The following is a 21,018-nucleotide window of genomic DNA, read 5'->3' on the forward strand; positions in this document are numbered from 1 at the left end:
AACGAGGACCCAATTGAGACATTCGTACATAAATAGGGATGTCGAAAAGGATTAAACCATATATATATATATATATATATATTTATATATACATCATGGTGTTACTTCGTCAATCAACAATGGAGTGATTAAGATTTTAAATTTTAAAATTTAAAAAAAACGATAATATATAATATTCAAATTTTTTCAACTCTAAGAGATAAAGATTTTGTACATAAGAGAGTAAGTATACGTTTTAGTATCTTTTTATCGAATATACAAAATTATCTACAAGGTATGAGAGTCGTATATATAATTTATATTGTTTGAATAAGGAAAATATAAGACAAATTATTACATATAACTGTTTAAAGGATAATAAAATTGTAGAAACTATAATAAGAGACACTAATCGGGCTTAATGGGTCGTCTCGCGGTCAATTTAGACTGCGTATGTATTACGTTTAATAGTCTTTCGATCATTTACTGAAACAAAAATGATTCTTTGACACGGTTAAAGCAAATTACATTCATTTGACACGCGGTGGGACCCGATAATTGTCAACATCATGAAGGATAGCTTGGTCATTTCAGTTTATGGGCTGGTGCTGAGTTGGCTTATAAAAAAGTAAATGAAACGTTGTGTTTCACTTGCTGCGTTAGGATCGTGTGTGGGATTTGAAATTTTGAAAGTTGGAGCTAGGGTTAGGATTGAGAGAGAACGAGAGATAACGAGAGAACGAGAGAGATCGAGGGAGAAAAAAAAAGGAGAACTCCATTGCTGCCACCGGAGGTTGGACGTGATCGGAAAAGTGAGTACCAGCGAAGGTGAAGCCGAAGGAAAAGTTCGTACCGGACGTCATCGATGTGGAGCGCGGAAGGTTTGTCCCCTTTCTAATTTCTCCCCTTTGTACCGTTTGAAGAATATAAAGTATGAGTTTCTTCTTCCTTTCTTCTTTTCTCATAATTTGTCTATCTTTCTTTATATTTTTGGTTTATTTTCGGAAACCCTAGACTAAAGGGGGAAATGTCGTGAGAGATAAAATTCTGGATTGGGTAAACCTGTAGGATTATTTACTGTCCTTAGTGTTTTTGGGCTTGCTTTGCTTATTTGCAAAAGGGAATATTGCAATAAATGGATAAAGTGTGAGATGATTAGAAGAAATGGAAAAAGGGTAGTGGCGATGGAGAGCTAGAGAGTGAAAAAGTTGCAAAATGGCACCCACCCAGCACGGTTTAACTGCTCAGCAGCAGCACGAAATGCAACGCAAACGTTTCTAACTACTCAGTGATAAATTTGCTTTGGAATCCATCACATATATTTTATTTCTATCACTACTAGGTTGCCCTTTCTTGGTCGGTTGTATTAGCATTGTGCATTGTGCCCTCTTTGCCCCTAGATATATTGCGTGATTAATTGTTTTGCATGTATTACCGTATGACAATTGATGCAGGAGTTAGATTTGACAAATGTTCGTGAACTTGAAGATTGCATGTATTACCCTATGACAAATGTATGTATTCCCTTCCAGAGAGTATTTAATGCTTTCCTACTATCCACACAATCATTATTACCACTATTTTATTTTTTATCTTGTGTTTTTGTAGAATGTTTGATATAATTACGTTAATAAATTGGTTGGTTGAAAAGATATTTGATGAATGACAGAGAAGATTTTTAATTTTCTAGCTTTTATGGCTTGAAGTCTAACTTGTTTATTTGATGGACATTCAGTACAAACCACAGAGATAGTTGGAAGAGTCATTATGGAGAAACATGTTTGAATACACATGATGATTTATTATGTTTTTAAAATTAATTTGGTGAAATGCTTTGTCTGACTTATTCAATTGTATACTTTGATGTATAGGTTTATGTACGACATTCATGCAGGACAAAATACTTGGCACATGTGAACACATTATTAACAAATGTGCAAAAGACATTGATACAAACAACTCCTTTTGCATGGCTATTGTCCATTGATGTGGATGCCAAAATGAGTAGGACACTACTTTTAGAATTGTGTAGTAGATGGTCAGAGAGGAGGGGCGGGTTTGAAGTTAGGTCTGTCTTTATTCCATTCACCAAGTTAGACCTTTGTTTAGGTTTAGGGGTTAGGGTTAATGGCGTTGTTTAAAGATGAAGTTGATTGTCATACTAGGAGATTGTTTGACACAATTGATGTAAGTGTTCATAATGTTTATGAAGAAATTCAAAAGCATATAAAAGGGGATGAAGTAAGTGATGTTTGTAGATTATATTTATTGTTAGGGTTGAGTGAGTTTTTCTTCCCAAATAGAGGTGGAAAAGTTCACTTAGGTTTATTTGAATTATTAGATGATTTATCCTGTATTGGAAAATATAACTGGGGGCGTGTTATTTATGAGTATTTGGTTTCTAGTTTGTGTGATGCTGCATTGTGTGTGGGAAAGAGACAAAACAGATCACACTGTCATGTGGTTGGTTGTGTATTTGCATTACAGGTATATTTTGATGTTAGTTACAAAAGTTATTGTGTTATAACTTACAATTGTAACTTTTTTGAAATTGAAGTTTGTATGTAACAGATCTGGGCAATGGAACATGTTTTATTTGGTCAGAAGAAGTTGGTTAAAACAAATAGTTGTTTACCTAGAATCCTTCATTGGATACATGTTAAAGTTGGTGAAGCAGAAATTGAGAAAGCCTTCCTGTGTAATGAAGTGAGATTAAATTAATATGTGTTATACCAATTGGATGTTTTGTAATTTGTATTGATTTTAATATGTTTTTTGTGGTTATTTTGTTTTGTATAGGTGATTACCGAGGTATATGTAAGCAATGAAGAGATGTGTACTGAAATAGTCAAAGAAGGCTTAGATGGTCATCATAATGCTGGATTGAAGGAGAACTTGCAAAGGCGATCTATGGCTGATATTGTGGCAGAAAATGAAGCTTTGGTTGCTATCATTGTTGACCAAGAGGCATCCATTGGCAAGCTGGAGAAAATGGTTGACAACCTGTCAATGTTTGTTGCACAAAAGCGGCAACATGTTGATGATGTTACGAATTCAAATTCGAATAAAAAGTGTGACATGTTAGTTCATGAATTTGGGACCAGTAGTTCACAGGAACATTATGAGGTAGTAGTATCATCTATTGGGAAGTCAAATTCAAAGAAAGAGTCAGAGATTGAAGGTGATCGTGTGGAGAAGTCCAATTCTGAGAATGTTTTTGATGTTACACCTGCTGTTGGAAAAAGTTTCAATGAAAATGGTGGTGATGTTTTAGGTCATGCAGAGATGGATATTGAAAAATCTGACATGTACACGCGTTTAAAAGCTCAACCTAGGAAGCGTGTTAGAAGTGTTCTTCTGAAAACCCCTTGGACAAGATTAGATAGGACAAATCATAGGCGCATTGTATAGTTTATGAACTTGTTTATGTTACAATATTAGGTTGAAATGATAAATATTGTTACCAAACTGAAATGTTATTTTGAATTATGTTAACTGTTGTATTTTTTGATGAATAGATGTTGAATATATGAAGCATTTGTAATTGTTATTGAGATGTTATTTTTCCTGGTTGATTGAATTTGATTTGGGAATACATAACTTTTTATGTTGTTTTTGTTGATAAGGGCAATTGAATTAACCATGTGCTTCATTAGAGATAAGCAATAACTCAAACAGTTTTGTAGTCAACACTGTAGATTAGTAGATTTTTTGCTGCAGTACGTGGTTATTTGTTTGAAAAGTTGTGGTTGGTTGTAACAGATATTATGTACAAGAATAAAATGATATCAATGATTTCAAGTGGTTTGATAGCAACAGTTGACTAAGAAGTTAATGTGGTTCCCAATATTTTGGTACCAGGAATGGTATTATGCAGAATAATAATTTGGTCATTTTAAATGGTCAGCCTTTTTGCAGCAGTTAGTGGTTATTTGTTTGAAAAGTTGTGGTTGGTTGTAACAGATATTATGTACAAGAATAAAATGATATCACTGATTTCAAGGGGTTTGATAGCAACAGTTGACTAAGAAGTTAATGTGGTTCCCAATATTTTGGTACCAGGAATGGTATTATGCAGAATAATAATTTGGTCATTTTAAATGGTCAGCCTTTTTGCAGCAGTTAGTGGTTATTTGATTGAAAACTTGTGGTTGGTCCTCACACATATTTCGTTCAACAATAAATTTATCAACCTCATTTCAATGCGTTTGATATTAAGGTTTGATGAAGTAGTTAATGTGCATCGCGTCATATGGTCAAATGGAGTGGTATTTGGCAGAATAGTTATTTGATCATTTTAACTGGTTTGATTATTTTGGTTCAGTAAGTGGTTATTGACGTACAATTTTCTGGTTAGTTTTCTCAGACATTTTGTACAAAAGCAGAATACTTGAAATCGATATCACTAGCAAAGTATAAATAGAACATTTGTGTGCAATGATTGTAAATATGTTGTTCACCACATATTTCAAATGACATCACCCAAAAAATGTAACAACATACATGTCAGGAATTGAATCGTAAATGTGAATATTGTATTTCAAAATACATTGTCAATATTAGTTGTGGACGACTGTGTGTTTTGCATGTCATTGTGTAATGATGTCAGCAGTGACATGAACCCAGTGGATTGCACACCTGATACCTGCATGACAGAACAAGAGTATAAAATGCCATCTAAATATATGCAGGACTTACTAAATGTGAAATCAATAAATTATAAAATCAGAATTGAATCTTACCGGTCCAATTGAGTTGGATGTTGTGTAATGTGTGTTGACTGTGACATCACTGTTGTTTCTCAATGTTGTATATGGTACGTCCGTCATTGTGTCCTTTATGAGTAGTCGATATGAAGTTAGTTTAACTTGCATTAGTTTGGGAATTTTTACATAACAAAATGATTATTGCAACTAAACACAGTAAAAATTAATAACATAATTACTTACACCAATAGCATTGGATGTTTGATTAGTGCCTTTTGTTGATGGTTTCTTTCTTTTGATTGTCTCAGTTGTTGACTTCAACCTTCTTGTCTTAGGTCGACCCTTTCGCTTCACACTTTTGGGGCTTTGGATTTGAGTAGTGTTTGTAGTGGTGTCTACATCATGGACTATGTTACTATCATACAGGTGTTCTTCTTGTATGTGGCTATTGTTGTCGACGTATGGTGAAGATGAAATTTGTAGGTTGATGACCCAAAACTTGTTAGCCGTTGCTAGGACTCGGGTTCAATCCCCAAATCCCCGGCAACGGCGCCAAAAACTTGTTAGTCCAAAAACTTGTTGGGCTCGATTTCGGCAAGCGTACCGAATCGTTCAAGTAATAAACCGGTAAGACCGGGTATCGTTTTCCCAAGAGACTCGTAATACTAGAGAATTGTGCGATTAACAACTCATATAGACTCAAGAACATAACATCAATTTACAGAACAAGTGCAGAAACATAAATTCACACATAATTACAAGGTTGGACTTTGGTATTGAAGGCACTTGGAAATGAAAAAGACTAGAAATGGTAAGAAATGACATTGCTAAGGCTAGTTTTCACCAATGCACTCTTGTGTATAACCAATTTTATCTCCTCTCTATCAATTTACTAAAGTCAATCCACTAAAACACTCTAGCCCTAATTCCTTAGGTGAAAGGCCTAGGTTTTCCTTATCAAACCCCAATTCCTTGGCAATCTAACAAGCAAAACCCGCATTAAAGAGCTGGGATCTAAGACAACATGTGAATCATCTTCCATTCCTAGAATCAATGACCCACAAGGATTCTTATTTCAGTTCAAGATTTCATCTTACGTTCGCATAATCCATAAAACCCCAAAATCAAGTCATGAACGTTCCCATTACATGCAAGCTTTAAGATCGGAAACAAGAATACTAGCAATTGATAGAAAAGGCATATATATATTCAAATCATTCAACAATTACACAAGAATTCAAAGGCTACAACTAATCCCAACAAGATGGGTTTGGTTCTCCAATTCCATGGAGAACCCTAAAGCTTACAAAATGGCCATGGAAGAAGATGAAGAACCTAAGAGGAAGAAGGGAGTGTTCCCACAAACCCTAGCAGCCCTCCAAGCTCTCTTCTGAGTGAAATCGCGCCTCCAAAGAACCAAAGACCGTTTCCCCTTCGCGTTTTAGGGTTAAATAGACTTTGTATGCCACATTAGTAAAAATCGCGCCCGGCGCCCTCTGTCAGTCGCGCCCGGGCGCGAGGCTCTCGCAAAAAGTCGAAAACTCGCGAAAAGTCGCGCCCGGCGCCCTCTCTGTTTCGCGCCCGGGCGCGAGCCTCTCGCAAAAAGTCGCGCCCGGCGCCCCGTCACGCCCGGCGCGGACCATCTGGAAAAATTAAAATCTGACGAGCGTCCTCTTCTCTGGCCTGGACGAGCGTCCTATATCTTGGACGAGCGTCTATATCTTGGACGAGCGTCCTCTTAGGACGAGCGTCCTCTTAGCTCCTCGACGAGCGTCCACTCTGCTAGCTGGACGAACGTCCAATTCTGCTCTGGACGAGCGTCCTCTGCTCTCTTCGCTGGACGAGCGTCCTGCCTGGCTGGACGAGCGTCCACTGCGTGTCTCCACTTTGGACGAGCGTCCGCTCTTCTGCCTTCTGGACGAGCGTCCGCTCTTCTGCCTTCTGGACGAGCGTCCGCTCTTCTGCCTTCTGGACGAGCGTCCGCTCTTCCTGGGACGAGCGTTCTCTATCCTGGCTTTTGGACGAGCGTCCTAGTCTTGTCTGGACGAACGTCCTCCATGAGCTCCTGGCCGAGCGTGCTCTTAGCTGCTGATGGCATTTCTGCGTGCTAACTTCTTGGTTCAGTTCTATACATTGTTGGAGACTCTTCCAAGCTCATTTTTAGCTACAAAATAAGGGATTATTATGAAAGTATATCAAAGTAGCCAAAAACACAATTATTCAGAAAACAAGACAAAAGAAGAGGATTTAACAAGTTATAAGTTAGAAAGGAGTTGATTTTGCCACTAAAATGATGCTTAAAATATGGTAAAATTTAGCATTATCAAATACCCCCAAATTACAACTTTGCTTGTCCTCAAGCAAAAGTACTTCTCCTAGCAAACAATTCAATCACAATGGTCTAGCAACTCAAGCATAGTTTCAATCAAATAAACAAAATCAATCATGCTTGCTCAACTTATAAATCACATTCAAGAGACAATATAGTCTTAGCAAGCTAAACTTCAATCATGGTGCTAACAGTTCAAAATCACATGATAGATGCAATTGATAGATCAACAAACATGGCAAGTTGTTTTCAATGAGTGCATGGAACCAATCCTCACCAAAGAAAGTGTTTCACTCAAGCACAATGGTGTATAAGGATGGATGTCTAACTCTCAAATATCACAATGTTACACAAATCAACTTTGCCTTTTGTTTCAACAATATCAAACACATTAACAAGCAAGTTACATCACAAGGACTTTTTGAAGCTTGTATTGTGGCTGGGCTAAGAAGAAAAATTGGTTTTTCTGGACAACAAAGTACCTTGAGCCAAGAGATCAAACACTTTGATTCATGATGTATCATAGTCTCTTTTTTTTGCTCCAAAATTGAATAAACCACTCTCAACTTATTTCCCAACTCTTTTTCATTGAATTCATGTTTTTGTCTTTCTTCTTCTTTCTTCTTTTTCTTTCTTTTTAACTCTACTTATTGTTTTCTCAATGCTCTCCTTTTGATAAGAACTCCCCCAAACTTAGACCATTCTCCTCACTCTAACATATATGTTCATCTCAACTCAAGGTAAGGAGGTTAGGGATTTTTCAATAAGCTTAAGGTTTCAGGAATGAGAAAGTTTTCGTTTTAAGGTTCAAAGGTTTAGCATTGGCTTTTAGGCTCAAAATGTAGAAGAGGTGGAAGAACAAGATGGCCTTGATCATTTGTAACATGCAAGTAACTAGTTCAAATAGAGAAACTTAGGCAAAATCAACTGTGATTCCAAAGTAATAACATTCAGCAATAAACTCTGAGGCACAACATCTCACAGGTTTACACAGGGTTCCAAAATTTGATAAACATCATGCCAAGAATATTGATCACAATTAAAAACAAGCATCTATCTAAACAGATACAAGCAACCACAATTTTTGTTCAACAAGCTCAACCACATAATCTCAATCAGATTTTCAAAACAATTCTCATGGATAAAGAGCAAGCACAACAGATTTGTATTCAATTCAAGCATAACAAATGATTCACTCAAATCACCAGACCAATTGCACAAGAACTATCCACAAGGCAAGTCAAAAAAGAAATCAAAAACACAAATACTAAAAGTAAATAAAACTTGAAATTAAAACGGAAAAACCGATTAAAATGGACTCTTTGCATCTCCAGCAGTGTAGGACACTAGCTTCACTTTCATCTGAAACATCTTCCTCCAACAGTAGAGTATACTCCGCAACTGCTCCACCTCCCCCATCAGTAGGGGCCTGACCCCCAGGCCATGCTACACGAGCATCAAAATCTTCAAGTCACAGGGTGTTCAACTCACGCATGCCTCAAAGGATGACCACTGGTGATTTTAACTCTTTAATTCCTAAGGAAGATCTTATCCTGTAACAGGAAAGCTCAAAGCAAACTTAGTATCCCATAGTCAATTGAAGAGAAAGAATCCATAAACACACTAAAAGAAATCTGCAAAAGAAAGCAGCAAAACAATCAAAAACAAAAAAAAAACAAGCAAAAAATTTTTGTGCTTAAACCAGTGCTGCTGGGGCCGGGCGCCTACCGAGCAGGAGGCGCCGGGCGTGAACCGAGCCAGGTGCTACTTGAGCCGGGCACCTGCTGAGCAGAGGTCTGCTTGAGCCGGGCGCCAACTAAGCCAGGTGCTGCTTGCGCCGGGCGCCTATTGATCAGGAGGCGCCGGGCGTGAATTATGCAGAAAACTGCAGAATTCTGCAGTTTTCGAAATTAAGCTTCCCAACTTGTGATTTTTGGTATATGACCCTTATTCACACTCAAATCAATCCAGAATATCATGTTTTCATCATTGAAACTTGTCTAAACTATAAGGAATGAAATTGAATGCATGAATGGGTGAATTGAATGCCATTTCCAAAGCTTTTTACTCTACAACTCAAAACTGCACTTATGCATCCAAATCATATTTAAGCACTTAAGATCACACCAAAACATCCTAGAGCAACCTGTAACATGTCATAACAGATTTAAGCACTTGAAAACACACCAAACAAACCACAAAAACACATTACAACTCAAAAATCACAACAATTCAAAACTACACAAACATGCAAAACATAAGCTACTAATGCACATAACACAAAAATCATACAAACACAAGTAAAAAGGGTAAGAAAACTGGGTTGCCTCCCAAAAGCGCTTGTTTAATGTCATTAGCTTGACGGATTACTCAATGAAGTGCAAACTTTGTTGTTGGTGTGCTCCTTTCACCAACTCCTCTTGAACCACATTCTAGCCACCAAATCAACTCTCACAGCCTGAATTCTTCTTTTTAGCCCTTCCGCTACCTTGACATCTTTAAATACTCAATCCTCTTGATCAACTTTGGCTTGCTAGGCTTGAGTTCCTTGTCTCTCATCAAAGGGTGGTGGTGACTAGTCTTTCTCTTTTCCTTCTCCCTTTCTTCTTCATCTTTCACTTACCACTTGGAGCATCTTCAAGGGAGAAGAATTTGGGGCAGCTTGTGATGCTCAACATAGTTGTCTCCATGTGTCCTATAATTTCCTTCAATCTCAGGGTCTTCATGATGCTTTTGAGGCTTCAGTCCTCCATGTATGAACATCTCCCTGCATATACACTTAGACACAACTAGGCTAAAGCCACAAATTAGCCCAAGTAAAATTGAAAATCTATTTACAACAAAAAAGTTAGTTCTATATACAAAATCAAGTCTACATAAGTTAGAAACCTCACAAAAGTCTAGTATTGACACGAGTCCCCGGCAACGGCGCCAAAAACTTGATAGGCGCTGTCGGGACTCGTGTTCGAATCCCCGAATCCCCGGCAACGGCGCCAAAAACTTGTTAGTCCAAAAACTTGTTGGGCTCGATTTCGGCAAGCGTACCGAATCGTTCAAGTAATAAACCGGTAAGACCGGGTATCGTTTTCCCAAGAGACTCGTAATACTAGAGAATTGTGCGATTAACAACTCATATAGACTCAAGAACATAACATCAATTTACAGAACAAGTGCAGAAACATAAATTCACACATAATTACAAGGTTGGACTTTGGTATTGAAGGCACTTGGAAATGAAAAAAGACTAGAAATGGTAAGAAATGACATTGCTAAGGCTAGTTTTCACCAATGCACTCTTGTGTATAACCAATTTTATCTCCTCTCTATCAATTTACTAAAGTCAATCCACTAAAACACTCTAGCCCTAATTCCTTAGGTGAAAGGCCTAGGTTTTCCTTATCAAACCCCAATTCCTTGGCAATCTAACAAGCAAAACCCGCATTAAAGAGCTGGGATCTAAGACAACATGTGAATCATCTTCCATTCCTAGAATCAATGACCCACAAGGATTCTTATTTCAGTTCAAGATTTCATCTTACGTTCGCATAATCCATAAAACCCCAAAATCAAGTCATGAACGTTCCCATTACATGCAAGCTTTAAGATCGGAAACAAGAATACTAGCAATTGATAGAAAAGGCATATATATATTCAAATCATTCAACAATTACACAAGAATTCAAAGGCTACAACTAATCCCAACAAGATGGGTTTGGTTCTCCATTTCCATAGAGAACCCTAAAGCATACAAAATGGCCATGGAAGAAGATGAAGAACCTAAGAGGAAGAAGGGAGTGTTCCCACGAACCCTAGCAGCCCTCCAAGCTCTCCTCTGAGTGAAATCGCGCCTCCAAAGAACCAAAGACCGTTTCCCCTTCGCGTTTTAGGGTTAAATAGACTATGTATGCCACATCAGTAAAAATCGCGCCCGGCGCCCTCTGTCAGTCGCGCCCGGGCGCGAGGCTCTCGCAAAAAGTCGAAAACTCGCGAAAAGTCGCGCCCGGCGCCCCGTCACGCCCGGCGCGGACCATCTGGAAAAATTAAAATCTGACGAGCGTCCTCTTCTCTGGACTGGACGAGCGTCCTCTATCTTGGACGAGCGTCTATATCTTGGACGAGCGTCCTCTTAGCTCCTCGACGAGCGTCCACTCTGCTAGCTGGACGAACGTCCAATTCTGCTCTGGACGAGCGTCCTCTGCTCTCTTCGCTGGACGAGCGTCCTGCCTGGCTGGACGAGCGTCCACTGCGTGTCTCCACTTTGGACGAGCGTCCGCTCTTCTGCCTTCTGGACGAGCGTCCGCTCTTCTGCCTTCTGGACGAGCGTCCGCTCTTCTGCCTTCTGGACGAGCGTCCGCTCTTCCTGGGACGAGCGTTCTCTATCCTGGCTTTTGGACGAGCGTCCTAGTCTTGTCTGGACGAACGTCCTCCATGAGCTCCTGGCCGAGCGTGCTCTTAGCTGCTGATGGCATTTCTGCGTGCTAACTTCTTGGTTCAGTTCTATACATTGTTGGAGACTCTTCCAAGCTCATTTTTAGCTACAAAATAAGGGATTATTGATGAAAGTACATCAAAGTAGCCAAAAACACAATTATTCAGAAAACAAGACAAAAGAAGAGGATTTAACAAGTTATAAGTTAGAAAGGAGTTGATTTTGCCACTAAAATGATGCTTAAAATATGGTAAAATTTAGCATTATCATAGGTCATGCTTGTTTACAAATGAACTAAGGTTGTCAACCAATAATTATGTCATGTACTGAGTCACAAGCAATCTCAGCAATATTTCCAAAAGTCTTCATTAACTCATCATACCGTTCAATATGTGGGTCCTTTTCCTTGTTGTTGTATGTTGCTCTAATATACGTGTGCTTTCTGCGGACACTTTTACACCATCTTGTGAGTATGTACTTAGCTGGAACCTGTATCACTCGCTCTTGGGCCAAAACACAAACACAATGTCTACATATAATGCCCCTAAACTCAAAAAGCAAACAACTACAATTAACATCCATTGTGTCTCGCTGAAATGTAACCATGAATGCCCTCTCTTCCCTTATTTCATTATGAATGAAGTCCTCCATGACCTTGTACAGTGACGAATTATCTTGTACCACAACGCCATCAACGAAACAATTAATTTTACCTCTAAATTCTGACTGTATTTCTGTAAACTTAGCATGTGTGTAATGCTTTTGGAATTGCCGCTCTATGAGTGATTGTGAACCGCATGGAAGAGTTGTGTTTAATGATGTGAAGTCAGCTTGGGTCTCTTTCTCTGTCTTGTGTTGTAGTGCATTGTCATATTGTTTAACAAATTCTTGAAGAGTAGTGCGTGAGTTAATATATCCATCAAAGAATGCATTCATGCTCTCGCTTCTTTGAGTTGTTGACATGCCAGCCCAAAAACTGTTTCTCAAGTAACAAGGAACCCACCTATGACGTTCTTCGTAAAGTGAAGAAAGCCATTCATTCTTGTGAAGTGAAAAGGTTGTTATCATCCTGTCTCATCCATAAACAAAATTATCAACTGAATCAGAATTGTACACAACTTGCTTAAGTTCGCGCTTGATATCTTTGTAAGCTGCATAACTCTGTAACTTCTCAGGTATTTTTTTCATTATATGCCATAAGCACCACCTATGACGAGTGTTAGGAAACACTAAAGAAATGGCTTTCTTCTTTGCTTTGCACTGATCCGTAACAATTCCTTCGGGTGGTCTATTGGACATGCACCGAAGCCATGAATTAAATAGCCAAACAAATGAATTTGTGTCCTCTGAACATAACAAACCACAACCTAACAATATAGATTGGCCATGATGGTTAACACCAACGAAAGGAGCAAATGGCATGTCGTACTTATTCGTTAAGTATGTTGTGTCAAAAGAAATGACATCACCAAAATACTCACAAGCTGCCCTACTTCGTGCATCAGCCCAAAACACATTAAGTATGCAGTTGTCGTCATCCACATCAATGTCGTAAAAAAAATCCTTATTTAATTCTCTCATGGAAGAGAAATGATTTAAGAGTGTCTTAGCATCACCATCTTTTGATAAGGCTCTTCTTTGTTTGGCCACATAATTTCTAACATCGTGTTCGACAAACTCCATGTTCTCATAACCTCCAGTTGCACAAACCAAGGAACGAAAACTCTTGTTAATCCTAACTCCTGCTTCGGCATTCAAGTCTAGAGTTCTTTTGACGTTGAGATTCATTCTTTTATTGCCTCGAAACAATTTGGACTTTGTTGGACTAAGATCATGAGTATGTACATCATCAAATCCTGAAATGTACCATTTATCATCTCTTTTTGATACAATCATTCGAGCTGAACAGTCATTAGCACATGTTGGACGTCCAGTCATTTCATTTTGAATGGCGGAGACATATTTTCCAGCCCTAGAACACACCATCATGAAGTAACATAATTCGTTCTTGTTGTTCTTCCTTGAACTCCTTGTACGAATTCCAAAACCCTTTGATATTGCATATTGTCTATAAAATAACTTCACTTCATTTACAGTTTCAAAAACCATTCCTATTGTTGGAGCGATTGAGAGAGGTTGAACATTGTTCTCATTTAATTCTTCTTGTGTTTGTTCGTGTTGTTCATCAATTTGAATATCATCCAAAGATGTATTTGTATGATCCATGTACCTGATTTTCCTACATTTAATTAATAAAAAAATGATTACTACTCACTGCACTAATTAGTATGGTTCTTCATATTGAAGAAAATGAAATTTTTATATGTACATAACCAGTAGAGGAAATAACCAGATAGAAATGACAAAATAACCATTTACTGCACATTAAATGTTGATCATCAATGTGATTATCATCCAAATATGCATGTATAATGTCCATGGACTTTGTTTAAGCACATTAATTCAGTAAACCTTTTATTGTTCATTATTGGACTACTTAATATCGTCTTCATTAATTTAAGTTAGTACTTTTCTATATGTCCATAACCAGTTTAACAAATAACCACGTACCAATGAGGAAACAACCATTTACTGTAACGTTAAATCTTTTGAAACGTACACTATGCAATGATTTCTGTCACACCGAACATTACACACCATTGTACCATGTCTATGCATTCAAAGGGGTATAAATTCAAAGATGACACTAAGAACAATATCACAAACACAAAGAAAATGACAAATATAATTTCCCAACAATAAAGGCAGTGAACAACCTTCTGGCCAACTGTAAATGTATCTTACTTTGAATGGAAAGTTGTAATAACTTACCTATTCAATAAAACTGCAATGGTTGTTGAGATTAATGCACTTCAATAAATGAGTATGAGCTCTCTCCATTCGGTCATCTCCTCTCCTACCAATATTAGGGTTTACGGTTGGGTTTGAACTTCATTGTGTTGGAAACAACATTGTCTCTACCTTTTATTTCAATCATAAAACGAAAAAAGTGTGTGGGTCATTAAGTTTTGGCAGAGGCATTAAATAGACAGTGATTGCATGACTTCTACCACAAGCAATCACATTTAATGTTTCATAAGGGCATTTATGTAATTGCAGAATTCTCTTATTAAAACCTCTGGTTGGGTAGGAATACGAAACATTTCACTGGAACGGACGCACAATATCTGCGCTTCCTGGTATGCCCAATTTGAAGGTTTCATTTCCGTCACCCCCAACTAATTCTTTGGTTATGGATTATATTTGGTTATGGCCACATCCTTTTCATTTTATAATTTTTAGAAGAACAACACCGACCTTCGTTATTGTCTCCCCGATTTTGAAATTTCCCCCCATTGTTAGGGTTACTTTTGCTGCATACATCCTCTGAAATTGTGTTTTTCTCATGCACACGTCATAGGATTTAGGGAATACATCGTTTTAGTTTGGTGAACTTGATTTTTTTGTTCAATTTTATTTGTGTCAACAGCAACCGAGAGCAATGGAGCCATGGGAAGAACTTGATATTGATGAAAGTGATCTTGATAGTTTTATTCGCCGTTGCAATTCTAATGACACTGTCATCCCGGGCCCTGCTGGTGTCATTGAGGCAGCTATGCTTAACCGACAAGTGAATGAAAACATTCCAACACAAGAATTTTTGAGTGACATAGCTAAAGCTAGTTTTGATCGTGACTTCACTTCCAATGCTTGGTTATGGGCTGAAAAATTCATTGACATCCACGGTAAATACCCTAATTAGGAGTTGATGTTGATAGATTTTTTGTAATTTGCTATTTTAGGAAGATTATCGAAATAGTAATTTCATTTGCAGGATTGTTGATTAAACATGAGGTTGAGCATATCTCAACCCTTGATTCATTGAGAGGAACTTCTAAGTTATCTTTGTTGCAATGTATTGTTAAAGCTTGTGAACATAACGGATTGGGTGACATGAAAATAACAATTCGGGTAGGTTGATGTATATTTACTTTGACGACCATCTTCAAATATTATTGTGATAAATGAACCTCTTTCTTAACAGGATCCAACAGGGACTGTAAAAGCAAGTGTTCACCACAAGGCCATTGATCATCCTGAAATAGGTGTACACTTAAAAGTTGGAAGTGTGATAATCCTACAAGATGTAAGTATATTTCATTTTCATAAACACTTAGCTATTGACCTTATATTCCCACATCAAAATATGGATTCCACCAATAATATTTCTACAGGTTTCAATTTTTTCACCAATACGTGAAACATACTATCTTAACATAACTCTGAGGAATATTGTCAAGGTAAAGATTTTTGTGAACAATTTTCTATTGTACTGTTATATATGTTTGTCAACACTCAATTTCGTCCGGATTGACTAAATAATTTTGTTTTATTGTATTTTCCTCATAAAAAAAAAATAAAAAAAAAATATAAAACAGCGTTCGTCTTAAACTGTAGCTTTAGGACGAGCGTTCGTGATCGTTTTCGAGGATCGTTCGTCCTCTACATGGCGTGACCGATCGTCCTCTGCCCTGACTGACCGTTCGGTTTCTTCAACTATGCAACCGTCCGTCCTCTATTGACGTTCGTCCTCACCTGTTCACACTCGACCGTTCGACCTTCGTTCTTGACCAGATGGTCTCAAGATCATATCCGGACGTTCTGTCACTTACGTATTAGTGGCGTTCGTTCTTGATATGGCTTTGTTCTCGGTTTAGCGAGCGTCCATGGTCACCGTTCGGTCTTTTTTTTTTCGGTTTGAATCTTAAGCGTTCGGTCTTTGTGGTAGTGTCTGTGAGCGCTCGGTTTTCTCAGGTTTACCTTGTGAGCGTTCGGTCTTATTTTGATATGAGTCTTAAGCGTTCGTTCTTGTATGTTTAGTGATCGCAGGCGTTCGTCCTTATTTTGGTTTTCTCGGAAAGTGAGTTTTAACGTTCGATCTTTTTCTGTATTAACAATTGTGAGCGTTCGGTATTCTTTGGTTGACCTTGTGAACGTTCGTTCTTGGCTACTGTTTGCGTTCGGCCTGTATCAGATGTTTCACCTCGTGAGCGCTCGGTCTGAGCGTTCGTTCATGTAATATGAACGGTCGTTCGTTTTCTGTTTGACCGAGCGTCCAAATAGTGGTGGCTGCGTTTTAAATTTGGTCTGAGTTTTCCACCGAGAATTCCCACCTTCATCTGCCGCTGTCCGCCATTAATCATCCGAATAGCTACTGGCAGTATGGGTTCCTGCAAGAAGAGAGTATTTTTTTGGCTGGCTTTCGCTTTTGAAAGATAGATGCATGGCTGGAAGCAGACACAATTGGAGGCACGGGCAGCTGAGTTGAATAATAAAATTGAAGAGAAGCTCATGGCATTTTCAGTTTTCACATGGACAGAGTGGTGGAGCAGAATTTTGGTCAACAAAAACATGATGGGAATGAGTGGAGCAGGAGGTCACGGCATTGATACAAGAAAAACTGGAAGCACATGATGGTGATGAGTGGAGTGTTCAGAGAATATGTTTTGAAATGGAAGTTGTCACACCTCAGAAAATAACGTGCGTAGTGGAGTCCACGTGGCAGCAGCAGGACGAGCCACCTCAGCGATGCACATGGGCGACAGCAGCGCCTGACAGCCACTAACGGACGCCAGGTGCCGCACGTGGAGGTGAGTCAGGAATGTTGGTGGAAAGCTGACTGGCATGGTGCGAACGTGCGTTGCAGAAGGGGCGTCCGGCATGGGCAATCAAGAAGAACGTGCGTCGACGGTAGTGGAAGACGCGTGGCAATTGCAGAGTGGTCGACCGTCCGGCGTGGGCTGTCAGAAGCGTGGTGGAGTGCGCTGGCGGGGAACGTGGCAGCCAGGCTGAGAACGTGCGTCCGACTGGAATGGGAAAGGAAAAGCTGAACTTCAGAAATACTCCAGTCCCTCTGTGCGCACCACTTGGTTTCATTTCTGAAGACTCCTTACTCTCCCTCTCTGCATTCTCTCCTCCTTCTCTCTTCATTCTCTGCACTCTCTCTAGAAACCACTGTTTCATCTCCTCCAATTCTGGGTTCCGGCAGCGTGGAAGGACGCACGACATCCAGGGCTTCCAGAGAGGACGTTCGGTTGGCGAAGCTGGACTGTTGGAGTGACGAGCGTTGACAGTAGGAGAACCAGTGTTTGATAGGTCGTGTCTCTGTGGTTGTGGACGTTCGGTCATTTCCAGGTAAGGGAAGCTTATTTAATTTAACTGGTTTGATGTATGCTATGTGAACGTTCGTTATTTGGCTGCATGAAAGTAATGCATGATGTATGAATGAATGGCATGAACGTCCGTCATTTTTACTGTATGATGTCTCTATGATTGGCTTACGTGGACGTTCGTTATTTGTTGAATGGAAATGATTAAGTTTATGAATGATGTATGAAATATATATGAAATTTGATGATCTGGATCGTATGAAATGTGGAAGTTGATGTTGATATGAACGCTTGAAATAATGAGATTTGCATAATGAGAGATGAACTGGAATGTAAAAGAAACTTGAATATAGAACTCTCCCTATGATCACATACGTTCGTTTGCTGAACGGTCTTAGAACGGGGATCCTCCATTTTGCACACAGCCAAGATCATCACCACCTCTGCATATCCATCTTGAACACCAATACCTTATACACAGCCCACACTCTGGACCCCTCTTCAATTATCTCCAAGACCTGGGGGAACTGACTTCACCTGATCTTCATTTTTCAATCACCAAGACACACTGCTGGAGACCCACGGCCTACACTCCCGACCCTTCATCATTCATCAGCTAACGACACGAAGAAGGAGTACAGGCTATGTTCAGAAAGGAGGATAAGTGAGGAGCATTGACCGACGACTACAAGCGATAGCAGAGTGCGAAATCGGTCCATAGAGATCAATCCAAGGAAGAAAGGGGGAGCGGACTAGGAGAAGGATTATCCATTGTTGGGGGCAAACCTTACAGATCAGTGGAGACCTGATGGGAGAGGCGCATAGAGTTCAACAACAGAGGAAGGAGCTCCAAGAGGTAAGTAACATCCAATTTTCCAATTTACAATCACTGTTGAAATAACTTGCTTTTCTTGTGTGTGCTGTGTTATGCTTGTGTGTGATTTGTTGCTTGAATATTCCAAACCGCGTATGTATGTATCACGGTCATTTTATTGTCTCCACCATGTTTCGACACCTGCAATGAATAAACCATCCACTCATTTTTTCGACTTCAAGAGTTTCTTCCTTTCCCTCATCCAATGCAGCGCTAGATTAAGAAGCAAACTTCCCCCTACTTTCTTTAGCCACCATCAACCGCTCGGATTCTCCACTCCTCTGATCACCGTGAACCACACCAAACCGGGGTCACCTCCAATTCTTCCTTCCTCTTTATTCACCTCTTCACCCAGTGCCACAACCAAGGCCTTCACCTCAGACCATCACACCCATCATCTTCACCCCGTTTTTCTTCTCCATCATCTTGACGTCCACGGCCACCGTTAACACTTCGCGGCCACTACCTATCTTCACCCAATCATCAACCATATTCACTTGCCACCCCTCGGCTCAGCACTCCCAATCACACACCCTGCCAAGGCCATTCTCTTCTCCGTTCATCACCCTCGCCTTCATCCAGATACCATAGGCATTCATCTCCATTAATCTTCCTTCATTCTCATTCACCTCGGACTATCATCTCCACACCTTATACACAGACCTCACAACCATCCCAATCTGCATCCAACACCACCTCCAACAGGGGGACCTTGATCTGGAACAACCGTGACGAACAGGGGCTTTCGCCTCTTTACCCGTAATCACCTCCAACTTCCATTCCTCCATCCATTCTCCTCCACCCCTCGGCTCATCATTCTCAACCACACTCCCCTCACTTCCAACACCATTATCATTCACCCTCACACGGCTCTGAGAATCCAACTCCCCACCTGTGACATCCCAAAAATACAGCCAAAACTATATATTCAGAATATCACATTTAACAATAATCCAAAACAGTTTTTCCAAAAAAAAACAAAATTCCAAAATGAGAACGAACGCTCAAGGACGAACGTCCTTGAGTACAGTTCAATAGTTAAGGACGAGCGCGCAAAGCCGCACGTCCACACAAGGGTTTACAAGATAAAACCGAACGTACAAGAAACCTGACCGAACGGTTTACACAAGACAAATACCGAACGGTCGAAAACAACTTAAACGAAAACAAGGGATGGTCGAACGACCACTCAATTCAACAACTACACTACTGGCCGAGCGGTCTCACTGCTCGGTCTTCACTTCCACATCAACCAGATTCTCTTCTTCCAGCAACTCTTCCAAACGCTCGTCTCCCTCTGCTCACATCCACACGGATGATCATTGCAATGACAAGACGGACATACAAGAACAATGGACAACACAAGGAAAACGAAAGGGTAAGCTTACGTAATTTAACTCATGCATCAATATATAAATTCCAGCAAACAGTTCATTTCACACATACATATCAACGTACGCATTCATCATACATCACATAATTTAACGCATGTACAAAATAAAACTCAACACGACTGATTGTCCGGACTGTATGAATACTGCGTAGTTACAGGCGTTCACGCACCCGGGTGGTGTGGTAACTGGCATTCTCATCAGCTGCCACCCGAGGTTAGTCCGTTCTTACGTTGCCCATGTTAACTTATGGACTAAGGACCTCCTGCCGTTCCCACGCATGACGTGCGTCCTCTACTTGAGAACGAGCACTCACGGAACATCAGGATCGAACAGCCAGCATTAACTATCCACAGTCATACTTTACAACTTTCAACATTCAACCATGAGTCGTTCCTGCCTGGAACGCTCGTTCAATATTCATAACTTTCATACCATCTCAAATACTGTTCATCATTCACTATTCATCAATCCATAATCATTTTCATCATTCATAACAAAATCACCAAAAGCCGAACGTTCTGTCCCCAAAGACCGAGGACGAACGCTGTAAGTGAGACCAAAAGGACGCTCGTTCGAATCAAAGAACGAACGGTTTAAGTTCAGAAATGTCCAAGTCTAATACTGTTCATTGGACGAACGCTATTTAGTGGGAAAAGAGAACGAGCGCTCAAAATAATACCGAGCGTCATTTAGGACGAACGTTCATTTCAAAATCGAGCACTATTAGGACGACCGCTGAGTGTGATACCGAGCACTATTAGGACGAACGCTCAGTTGGAGACCGAGCACTATTAGGATGACCGCTCAGTGTGATACCGAGCACTATTAGGACGAACGCTCAGTTGGAGACCGAGCACTATTAGGACGAACGATCATTTCGAAACCGAGCATTATTAGGACGAACGCTCGACATAAGACCGAACGTCCCTTTGAACGTACGTTCAGTGTAAGACCGAACGCTTCCCAGTACGATCGTCCGGTGTAAGACCGAACGCTATTCTGGACGAACGTCAGGTGTAAGACCGAACGTTCAGTAACTCAGATTGATAAATCTTGAAAATAAACTAAGAGAAGTTTGGAGGAGTAATACGAACGGGAATATGCACTGTTTCATATATATATACAAGTACAAAAAGA

At 39.8% G+C, this 21,018-nt stretch overlaps 3 protein-coding genes across 3 annotated transcripts; 1 reads left to right on the plus strand and 2 right to left on the minus strand.

The window, feature by feature from the left end:
• The first annotated feature begins 2,106 nt into the window (after positions 1-2,106).
• LOC128197828 (uncharacterized) lies at positions 2,107-3,390 on the plus strand. Its single transcript, XM_052880649.1, has 3 exons — positions 2,107-2,220; positions 2,551-2,685; positions 2,779-3,390. The coding sequence occupies exons 1-3, from the start codon at positions 2,107-2,109 to the stop codon at positions 3,388-3,390; spliced, it is 861 nt and encodes a 286-aa protein (XP_052736609.1).
• An 8,356-nt stretch (positions 3,391-11,746) lies between these two features.
• On the minus strand, positions 11,747-12,511 carry LOC128197829 (protein FAR-RED IMPAIRED RESPONSE 1-like). Its single transcript, XM_052880650.1, has one exon. It carries the CDS (start codon positions 12,509-12,511, stop codon positions 11,747-11,749), a length of 765 nt encoding a protein of 254 aa, XP_052736610.1.
• Positions 12,512-12,517: 6 nt separating this feature from the next.
• On the minus strand, positions 12,518-13,669 carry LOC108344614 (protein FAR1-RELATED SEQUENCE 5-like). The gene has a single exon (XM_017583044.2). It carries the CDS (start codon positions 13,667-13,669, stop codon positions 12,518-12,520), a length of 1,152 nt encoding a protein of 383 aa, XP_017438533.2.
• Positions 13,670-21,018: the final 7,349 nt, after the last annotated feature.

This window comes from Vigna angularis, chromosome 7 (genome assembly GCF_016808095.1).
Source record: "Vigna angularis cultivar LongXiaoDou No.4 chromosome 7, ASM1680809v1, whole genome shotgun sequence".
In the NCBI taxonomy this organism is placed as follows: Eukaryota; Viridiplantae; Streptophyta; class Magnoliopsida; order Fabales; family Fabaceae; genus Vigna; species Vigna angularis.